Source organism: Wyeomyia smithii, chromosome 2 (assembly GCF_029784165.1).
Source record: "Wyeomyia smithii strain HCP4-BCI-WySm-NY-G18 chromosome 2, ASM2978416v1, whole genome shotgun sequence".
Taxonomy (NCBI): Eukaryota; Metazoa; Arthropoda; class Insecta; order Diptera; family Culicidae; genus Wyeomyia; species Wyeomyia smithii.
In genome coordinates, this window is record NC_073695.1 from 32,426,782 (window position 1) to 32,437,442 (window position 10,661).

At 41.8% G+C, this 10,661-nt stretch overlaps 2 protein-coding genes across 2 annotated transcripts; one reads left to right on the forward strand and one right to left on the reverse strand.

The window, feature by feature from the left end:
- Window positions 1-2,477: 2,477 nt before the first annotated feature.
- On the forward strand, window positions 2,478-4,692 carry LOC129724748 (nascent polypeptide-associated complex subunit alpha). Its single transcript, XM_055679893.1, has 3 exons — window positions 2,478-2,589; window positions 2,972-3,167; window positions 3,819-4,692. The coding sequence occupies exons 2-3, from the start codon at window positions 3,011-3,013 to the stop codon at window positions 4,325-4,327; spliced, it is 666 nt and encodes a 221-aa protein (XP_055535868.1). The 5' UTR covers window positions 2,478-2,589; window positions 2,972-3,010; the 3' UTR covers window positions 4,328-4,692.
- A 1,272-nt stretch (window positions 4,693-5,964) lies between these two features.
- LOC129723221 (putative mediator of RNA polymerase II transcription subunit 24) lies at window positions 5,965-7,700 on the reverse strand. Its single transcript, XM_055677293.1, has 3 exons — window positions 7,559-7,700; window positions 6,932-7,505; window positions 5,965-6,873 (listed from the first exon to the last, which is right to left on the reverse strand). The coding sequence occupies exons 1-3, from the start codon at window positions 7,596-7,598 to the stop codon at window positions 6,255-6,257; spliced, it is 1,233 nt and encodes a 410-aa protein (XP_055533268.1). The 5' UTR covers window positions 7,599-7,700; the 3' UTR covers window positions 5,965-6,254.
- Between the last annotated feature and the right edge of the window lie 2,961 nt (window positions 7,701-10,661).

Consider the following 10,661-nt stretch of genomic DNA (forward strand, 5'->3'; position numbering starts at 1 on the left):
GCTGCATCCTCCGTCTTGCACAGAGACACGCACTGCGAAGGTCGGCTATCTCGTCAGTCCACCAGCTAACCGGTTGCTTCCAACTCCTAGGTTGGTGAGTTCTAAGCATTGTGGCATCGCACGCCCGCGATAGCATGTCAACTAGTTGGTCAGCGGTCGGGCAGAGGCAACTGCCCCCTCGCGCTCTCGACTCATTGCCTGTTCGAATACCTCGGCATTAGAATGCGATGTCTTCCACCCGCGGACGGTCAGAATGTTGGCTCTACCCGTCGCTAGCCGCCTCTCGTTGTTGTCTACACTATAGCAAACAGGTTGATGGTCGCTAGTAGTGTAGCCATCGTCTACTCTCCAGTTAGCCAGATCTAGGTTGAGCTTTGCCAAACCTCCAACAATATCAGACCCCTCTGGTTCTTAAAGCGACTTCTCCACTCAACAGCTCAAGCGTTGAAGTCGCCCGCTACCACCAACGGCGTTGGGCCCGTTAGCTCCATGGATAACAAGTCGACCATCTGGGTGAACCGTTCGGCATTCTTCTGAGGTTGAAACAACCCCCTGAACCAGGAACTTGCTCGTCGGCCATATGGCCGCCATACCATACTTTCCGCAACCCAGTTACCGTTTCCGGTGGGGATGCGGTAGGGTCCGATACGATGGTGATGCCCGACAACGAATTAGTGGCTGCTTGGTGTAGCAGCTGCTGGACCGCAAAGTAATGGTTCAGGTCCAGTTGTGTCACCCTTACGCCCGTGGTTTCGCAGCCGTCTTACCGGCTGGGCACCTAGGACCTCCGTTTCTGGAACATACCATAAACTTGGTTGGCTCGTATCTAGCCCCTTGTAAGTCCAGGACTTATGTCCTGGTCCGGTTGCTGTAGTATGCTCAGGGGGCATACAGGCCAGCCGACTTTCGGTTTACTTTTCTTCATTGCCAGGTGAGCATCCGCCGACGCTAGTCGGAAGGTAGCTACTTGGGTCCCCGCCGGACCTTTTCGGAGGCGGATTGACTCAGTAGCCACCTCCAGCCCGCACTTCGCTTTGAGGGCTTGTGCAATGTCGCACCCCTCAGTGATTTCGTCCAGGTTTTTAAGCTGGAGAGTCACTTCTGAGGTGAGTGCGCGAATTTGCCAGAAATAGGACCCCAAGACCTACTCGGCTCCCTTATTCTTGGCATCCTTCCGGAGCTCAAGTCAGCACCCAGATACTTGAGCTGAGTTCGCCCCTCATCTTCTTCAATACTTCAGAGTACTTAGACCCATGGTCTTCTGGCCGCTCCGCCATCATGGCGTGTCGCCCCTTTCTGACGCTTCCTGCTCTGTTGCCCGCAGCCTCCACCTGGGCCGGTTTCCCGGCGGACTTTGAACCGGTTTCTTGGTGTTCCCGGGGACCGCTTCCACCGGGGACTGCCGCATTCGCTTAGTGACCTGAACCGTAGAGCAGACCACCGCAAACGAGCGGGCGTCTGTCTGCACCTCTTTGGATGCAGTCGCCCTCCTGGTCCTCGCCACTTTCTCGGCCGCCTCCACTCTAGCCAGGAGTTCCTCGTGTTTTTTCTTAGCTTTATCGATGGTACTCCGAAGCAGAAGAAGGCTCTACTTAAAGTCACCAGCTATAATCCACCTATTCGCAAAGAACTCGATTATGGCACGAGTTGTTCGGACAGCGCCGTCCATGCTCTTTTCGACGGCCTTGACTAGCAATGGACCGTCTACCGATATGTCCGGTTGCGTTTCTCTCGTTTTCATGTCGAATCCAACGTGGTTCCATAATGTCACATGTAATTTTTGGGTCATGAAAAGGTGGTGTCTTATCATAGGACTGTTTCGTTTATTGTAACAGGAAAAACATTTTTTTTATAAATAAACAGGATTTCAAACCATTGATTTGTGTTCATAATATAAACCATCCTCATCAAGACTTTTTTTCCACATCCCTGTCATGAACGTCATCCCCATACATTTTGCTTGAAGCCGTTTTTCTCTGGCTCTCTGGCTCGATTATACGTGAAAAGGCTGTCAGTGCTTGCGAAACAGCCGAATAAGCCCCGTTCATGCGAGATCAACTGTTGCTGCAAGCGGTGTGTAGGAATGCAAAAAGCGAAAAACGACTGTTTTGTTTTTAACGTTCTATGGATTTTGTGCAGGACATAAATGGTCATGTTCAAACATGGTTCAACACGTTTTGGATAGCCCTACGTTCAATATAATTAGAGGCACGAAAATAATTGTACAGAACACATGCGGCACAATGAACGGAGCTTATGATCATATTTTTAACACTAGCGTTATCATCATCGGCGGCGAAAGGAAACAGCAGCCATGACATCAGTCTGTTTTTTTTCAGATGCTCGCATTAATAGAGTCAAGATTTTATTTCTGGATTCGAATTTTGGTTTCGTGTATCTGCGCGAAGTTTACCACTTTTCACTCAGAGGACGCCAGTTAACTTCCTTTCGGCACTGTCAAAATGACAGTATTTACTGTCAGATTTCTTGTTTACAACCAGATCTAGATAAGTTTGCTCATTCTCTGTTTCCGGCATTTTGTGCTATAGTGTGTACCGCATTTCGTTTTATCTGCTTTGCAAAAGTGGTGTAAGTTAATGGAAATCTTATGTTTTGAATATTTTTATCACAGCTGAGCTCAAGTTTGCAATGTGTATTAAAAACCAGTGCCACAATTGGATTTGGTAGTTACTCTAATGAAGCAAAACGAGAACGAATAGTTCGGCAGAACCAGCGCTCGCGGTTTATGTGTTGTGTGTGAACAATTTTATAAATAGAAGTTCTGTTGAGGTTATACGTAGGGTCAAGTTACTTTGACAAAATATCGAAAATTCTTTAGTGAAGAAAATTCAGATAATATTTCTACACACGCAAAAGCTTCTACACGGTTCTATTTTACCACACCCAATCGAGCAAATCTTTGTTTACATGCGGCAATTATGGAGAACTAATTTCCTCTTTCTTCATCTAGGAAATAAACGCTTAACACCAGAAAAAAAGCAACGACAAAATGCCCGAGTTAACTGAAATCACGGAAAGCACTGCTGCGTCGCTGGCAGGTGCATCTGCTGTCCCGAGTACCTCCGCCGACAACACAGAAGCAAAGCTGGAGGATGCGCCCAGTGATACCGAATCCGAGGACACTATCCCAGAGCTGGAAGATGCAGGTGAGTCAGTGCTCTAATGTTGCTAGAAGTTGAAAAAAGTCAGAAAAGGTGCGCGCCAAATTGGGACAGAATCATTTTGCTGTTGGTGCTAGCGGAAAGCAAACCGGTTTTGATGAACAGCACGAGATATCTGCTAGTTTTATTTGCTTTACTTAATCATTGTTGCATTTGTATCACGTGTGGAATGAAAAAGCTACTTCAACTCAAACGTGTAAACTATTTATTGCTTCTGATTTTCAAAATGCCTTGATCGATAAGTGGTGCAGAATTATTACATAAGACAATTTATTTGTTTTATTTTACACTATCGTTTCGTCAATCAACATTATGAATGAAGTCCAGCTTCATTGATAAAATCTTTTACAATTGACGTGAAGCAATCGCATCACCAGGAATCTGGTTGTTGCGGGTCATTAAATAATACTCATGATTCCAATACGATGTAATGACCACTTTTATGTTAAAACTCGCCTTATATCAAAACTTTCATGGATGTGTCTAAAATTTAACATTAGTCAAAAGTTTGTAAACGTTTCTGTTATTTGAAATTGATGAAAAAATTAATATAACTTGTTAATGACTTCTATCTCAGTTAGGAGTTATCATTCGGTGTTCTAGATGCTTGATGCTTAATATCATTTTTAATTCTAGGAACCGCCTCTGCGCAACTATCCTCTGGTGGCATGCCCGATTTGGTCTCCAAGGCTAAGCAGTCTCGCGGTGAAAAGAAAGCTCGCAAAATTATGTCAAAACTGGGTCTAAAGCCAGTGCAAGGCGTAAATCGAGTAACGATCCGCAAATCAAAGAACATCCTCTTCGTGATAAACAACCCGGACGTGTACAAAAACCCACATAGCGACACCTACATCATTTTCGGCGAAGCAAAAATCGAAGATCTCTCCCAGCAAGCACAGGTGGCCGCTGCCGAAAAATTCAAGGCACCGGAGGCAACGCCGGTGGCAGGCGATGCTGCTGGCGCCACCACCTCAGTTGCACCGATCGCCGAAGAGGATGAGGAGGAGGTAGACGACACCGGACTGGACGACAAAGATATTGAACTGGTCATGCAGAACGCCAATGTACCCCGCGCCAGAGCAACGCGAGCGCTAAAAGATAACAACAAGGATGTCGTTAATGCAATCATGGAGTTGACAATGTAAGGCCCCGCAGTGACTCCGGTATTCGATGTTATCGTGCTTTGGTCAGTGGTCTCTTCCGCGTTCTCTTTCCCCCCTCTTTATCCAAATATTCTAGTTACAATATACCAGCACACCATTAGACGCAAGATAAGTTTTGTGATTTATGTCGAGTGCTTGACAGCAGTTACGGCAGATTGTCTCTGTTGCAAATAAATTTGCAGCCCTTTTTTGGGATATTTAAGGCATAATTATGGCTTGAATATTACCGCTACTCTTACTGAAACAAAACACAGCACACCTGCTAAGTCTATCTGATTGATATCAGTAGGGTAAAAGAACCTTCGAAAACAATAAAAATGAAAATTGGAGATTATGTTTGACATGTATTCAATGTTGTCTTGAGTATCCGATCGTCCTGAATTCTGGCAGTAATACTCAGATTAATAGAAATAAGCTTGCGGTATAGTAAACATTAATACTAAAGCATGTTATCGCTACCTATTGTACGAATTACTGACAAGGTTTTCATTTTGAAGAAAAAATCGAAATACTTTTTTGCACTGAAATGGCTAGAACAAATTGCTCATGATTAATATTAAATTGTTTGAATAAAAAAGTCCACTAAGCAAAAGTTGTGTTGAGTGTCACGCATAGAATTTTCAGTTTGTCCTTATCTTACTAAAGGTGTTCAAGAAATTCCTTATAACGAGAAGAATGAGAGGCCCTTGTGTTAAAGAGTTGCCTGAAACATAATTTATAGGAACATGTTTTTAAAATCTGGTCAAAATTGTTTGATGGCAATTGAACAATTTGAAATAATAATAGAAAAATTGAATATTATATCAAAAATTGAGAATTTACTACCAAACCTCGATAATTTATTGCCAAGAACGGAACCATTGAGTGCTCGGTTTAGGAAAATTACAGCTGCTCTTTTTTTTGTAAATTCCGGTTCAATCTAAGATGTTCAACCTGACTGAAATTTCAACAAAATATCCGAAATCTCGGCAGTGTCATCATTGACTTTGTATTTTTTCCAAAATTATTTCATTTGTTTTAAGTACATAGGGCCGTATTACAGAAGATTCTACGAGCAACTCGTCTCATTTAAAATAGCCGAAATGAGTCTATAGTAGAATGTTCAAGAACATATTGGCAAACACAGTGGTTCCCAACCTTTTTGGCTTGGCGGACCCTCGAAAGAATTCCAGACATAAGTTGTGTGATACGAGGCTGTGCTTGTCAGTTTCACATCGTCCTGTATGTTTAATTTGTTTCATATCTTGGTCTTAATTAGCAGAAGGATTGAAAACCCGCTTTCACAGAAGTATATAGGCTCCTACTACAGAAGACGAGGCGAGGGCCGGGTTACACGTCTGATCAATCTCGTCAGATAAGCTTCATGGCACCGTAACGGCCGCGGACCTCCGGTTGGAAACAACTGACTTTTTATTAAATTTCCATTACAGAAATCGAGTGGGCATGATTCAGCCATTCATTTCAAATTAGACGAGTTGCTCGTCGAAACTTTTGTAATAAATTCTTATAGCCCGTCACGTCATTGCACTAAATTGGCAACATTGAGATAACTTTTTATATGTTTTTGTTTCGAAAAATGATACTTCTTATTTCTTAGTAAAATTCAGGGTTGTTGGTGCTTTTATTTTGAAATATTTCGTTTCAACCAATCGCTTTTTATTGATAAAGAAACCACTTACATAAAATGATATGTATCTAACAGTTCAGAGCTTTAACTGCAAGTTTTATTATAACCTGCGCACATTAATATACTTCGTACTACATAGGTCCATTAACCTAAGAATCGAGTCAAAAAACAACCGAACGCGGAACTTCAATTTGTTCACACTTCTCTCTCTTTTTTTAAGTAAGTCAACATAACAAATAACAAAATCGTTGCCGCAAAAACATACTAACGTAAAATAACTGCCTAACTAAAACGCATATTCATACTCAAATCGGTCGTGACCGGTTTAATGTGTTCGCCGTTGATACCCGGTCCGTCGGCACTTACGACACCGGATGACCGGTAGAACATCGTCTTACCCTGCAGCGTGTGTATTTCCTTCTGCACCTTCATGTCATACTTAGGACCAAAGTTCTCCTGTACGGTCGATATATGATTGAGCAAGGTTTGCGCCGCAAACGGCATCAGCTCGTTCGAGCTCATACGGGAAAAACTTTCCGGATTCATGGCCGGCATCATTGCGCTCGCCTGTTGTTGTTGCTGGGTACGCATCACATTGCGAATCACGTCTGTGAATGTGTCCCGGTCTTGCATGGTCGAAGCTTGTCCGATCCGATTAAGCATATCGGCGAAGGTTACCAACTGTGGTTGACCAAACGAAGGGCCTGGTCGATTCAGACCTTGACCAGCAAAGGACTGCAGTGAAGAGGGCGGCGTGATAAATGTGCGTAGATCTTGGACCTGATTACCGTTGCCGTTGTTATTGACTATTTGTGTATTACTGCGATGCTCCATCTTTTCCACGTTTGGATTGAAGCTGGGAACCATGTACGGACTTTTTCCGTATTGGTTCCGATTACGACTGCAACATAAAACATAATTAGCTAAGATATCTTAATTTTTGCTTTAAAACATCGTACTTATTCCAGTTTCTTCTGTTATTGCCATTATTATTTCTGTTATTCTGCTGATTGAAATTTCGGTTGTTTCGTTGGTTGTTGAACTTTTGGTTGATACGGTTACGAGCGTCAGCATTGCGGAACTGTGCATTTTCGCCAAACGAGGCAATCAACTGTTCGGTGTTACGGTCGAACATAGCCTTGAGTGGCGGTACACCGGACGGTTTCTGCCAGACTTGATTTTGTCGCAAAAGACGCCATTGCTGCGAGGGCATATGCTTGATGCCTCGTTTGAATTCCTCGGTAACAAACGTGCGTTGCTCTGTGTTTGTATCTAGCTGTAAAGTCATATCAACGTCTGCCGCATTTGTTTCCTCAGATGATTGCTCTTTTGCTTCAATGGCAGTCAACGATTCTTTACTCTGAGTGCTCGGTGTAACATCCATTCCATTTCGGTCCTCAAAAAACCTATCATCCTCGTTCTCGTCTTCTTCGGTTTCCGAGCGAAGTGGTCGTTTGAAGTACCCTGGTTTCGTCGAACCATTCTGTTGTGGTCGTAGGGTACTAACAATACCCTTTTCCGCAATATAATCCTCTAAAAAAAATGTTCTGAATACAATTTCAAACGGTTCCATTAAAGATACATACCGAGAGAACAATCTAGTGCTTGCTGCAGTTTAGAACTCATTTTCGCACAAGCTAGAAAAATTTATCGTTAGGAGGGAAGCTACCAAACTGCGATCAAAGTAAAAACGTGTTTTCAACCTTCAACGTTTTCAATCATTGACACTTTGCAACAAAATGAGGCGGCAAGCAGAGCAGAATTGCCAGATGTTTTTGAACATTTTCAGCAACTACTCGAAAAACCGGGAAAATCTGCTAGAAATCTGAAAAATATCAAAATTGGATTCAAAAAAAATCTGCACACCTTTTGCTAAAGACTGCGCAAATGCAAAGAGACTTTGACAAATATCTTTAGAAACTATTGAAAAAATCTGCACACGTCCATGTTAACACGATATTACTCCAAAAATAGGTTAACCTTAGGGGCTAGACAACTTTATTTTTAAGAGAAATATTTCGGTAATATTATACGATATTGGGAAAAATATTTTGATATTTATCATTACAGATAAAAATGACGCTTTCATATCACTCCGATAGACTCCGACAATAATGTGCTGCTAAGGAATTGTGATATAGGTAGACGGGGACCTCAAAATGTAACGATAAATACTTTGTAGTATTGAATATTGAAAATATATCGCAAAATATCAATAGTGTTTTGCCCCTAAACCTTTGAGCCGTTTTTAGAATAGACCATTTTACGAACTGACAGGTGTCACGGATCCTGCTGATATTGATGCTGCTTTTACGTGCGTTATGTCAGCGGTTCCGAGCTTTCTGTCAAAATTTCATTCATGAATTGAGTGCAGAAACGTCTCGCCAAATGGTCTATTGGGTCCTAACCAGTGCTGATAAAAGTCATTTTCCCCAGCAAAATTCTTCGAAAATTACAGCCAACCATTTTCAATTTTCCCTTCCAATGATCGCAACACTCTTTCAGATACACTAGCTTTTTGTCCTAGTAACGTGCAGTTATACTCAGATGAAAAAGATTGCGCGCATCGTTCACGGTTACGGAATAAAATTTGACGACAAATCCAACCAAATGATCTTCACTTCAAAGCGAAAAAGAAAAACAAATAGTCCACTCAACCAAAATGAACCTCACCGAAACATTTTTTCACTGACACTGACCGATGCCTTGACAATCTTCGTTAACTGATAAACTGATTTTGTTGTCTTGCTTCCATCGCATGAAATATAATGAGGTGTTTTGACAGTTCACTTCCATGCAAAAAGCGGGAAGGGAGAACTCTGAAAGGAATGTAAAAAAATAACGTTTATTGATGCTTTTTTTCACTTTCACTCAAGAGTGTCAACAAAGATACCCTGGTCCTAACGCTAAACCGGTTTAGACGTGGGACTACGTCTTTGTTTTCTATACTGGGATGCATTCTGTAAAATAGGAAACGAAACTGGCAAATGTTACGTCAGATTTCAAACGATAATAACAGCATAACCACATGATGGATAACAATAACCAATATATTGTTGGATAGATAAAACATGTAACAATTTTATAATACACTAGTCATCATTATTATTTCACTGCTCAACGGTGAAAATTGATAAAAAGTTACAAGGAAATTTACGCGAACAATGAACCAATCACACGCGAGCATTCCTAGCACAGACGATGTGAATGTACACCAACCATTCCCTGTGATATTCTCTGTTTCAATATAAAAAAAATGAACAGAGTCTCCCCGTCCCAACAGGTCAATTTAAGTTTGCTTCCATTAACTTAGACTAATATGAAGTCTCGAAGGTAAAGATCTTTCGAAAAGTTTTAAGACAATCCTTTTACTTGAACAATTTCTCAACCTGCTGTCAGAGCATAATGAAAACCGGTGTCTTGGAAGAAAACATGCTGGTAAAAGCAACAATACCGTACAGTATAATATACATATTATATGGAGCAGAGTGCCGCTGGTCTCCAGTCGCCTGTAGTGGTACACGACTTCTATTTCCGTGAAATAAAAAAAAAACTGCAATGCAGCTGCATTGATAGTGATTAAAAGTTTATCTCATGAATATGGTTACCTTAAAAAAATAGACAAACTACTCAGCAAGAATTGAGCATTTTTGCAACGGTCATAAGATTTTTTTTGCATTTTATCTTCGTTATTCACTAAGAGCAATCCCACCAGTGGCTAAATTGAAGTTTCTAAAGCTAGTTTGGCAACTCCCACCATAACGCTGCAACCGCACCGGGCGTTGCTATGTTGGTTTGGAAAATAGCAATCCCCACCTCGGGTACTAGCAAGTTATTAAATTTGGCAACGCGATAGCAACGAGCCGAACCGTTGCTATTTGACGAAATGTCAAGTTGTGTTTTTTTTTGTGCTCGACAGTAAATGTTCGTAATAATATTACGAAAATAAGAGTGTTTCGAATGCGGACATAGTTGGTCGGCCCGGAAGATGAAGCGCTTTGTCTCGCTTGGTTAAACACGTCGTAGGACACAAGTGTCGGCGTGAACCAGTGAGCAACTCCATTTTAATTCTGATTGAGCTCAAATTTTGCACAGGGTGTTTTTTCGGGCATTTATTCGCAAAGACATAAATATGACATTTTGTATAGTTTTTTTTTTTTTTGAAGTAGAATACTTCTCTCAGGAAGTTCGGCTACATAGGGATGTGAAATGAAAATCTAAGACCGAAAAAAGTGAAAAATATGTCCAATTTCAAATGCTAATAAATCGGTTAGTATTCGATGGATTTCCTTCGTTCTTGCAGCAATAGATTGGAAAATCTTCTAAGATTCTTCCCAAAATAAGATAATTGTAATTTTATTATTCACACTATTGTACTATTGAAAACAGTCAAGCCTTGTCAAAACGGAAAATTCGACCTCTGATTGGTCGTTATATGCTTGCTTCCCAAGCACGGTCGACAGGATCATATACCTTGCAATTGAAAACTTGCTATTTGGCCTATATAAGAGCTTGTTTCAGCCGGAGCCGCTCATAATAGTTCTAGACAGCGACAACAGCAGTCGCCCTTCCTTAGCAGCAGCACTAGCCCTGTGGTTGGTCACCACGTCTCAGGAGCAGCGCGGTTTTTCTCAGCGTGTGTCGCCAGACAGCCATTATTCCCCTCGTGTTGGGGCAGCATGAAGATTG

Bases quoted from the DNA above. Each gene is read 5' to 3' on its own strand.
- LOC129724748 (XM_055679893.1), top strand. From the start codon at position 3,011: ATGCCCGAGTTAACTGAAATCACGGAAAGCACTGCTGCGTCGCTGGCA. The intron at 3,168-3,818 runs GTGAGTCAGTGC...TTTTAATTCTAG, and splicing joins CCCAGAGCTGGAAGATGCAG to GAACCGCCTCTGCGCAACTA.
- LOC129723221 (XM_055677293.1), bottom strand. From the start codon at position 7,598: ATGAGTTCTAAACTGCAGCAAGCACTAGATTGTTCTCTCG. The intron at 7,506-7,558 runs GTATGTATCTTT...CATTTTTTTTAG, and splicing joins AGCACTAGATTGTTCTCTCG to AGGATTATATTGCGGAAAAG. The intron at 6,874-6,931 runs GTACGATGTTTT...TTTATGTTGCAG, and splicing joins AACAGAAGAAACTGGAATAA to TCGTAATCGGAACCAATACG.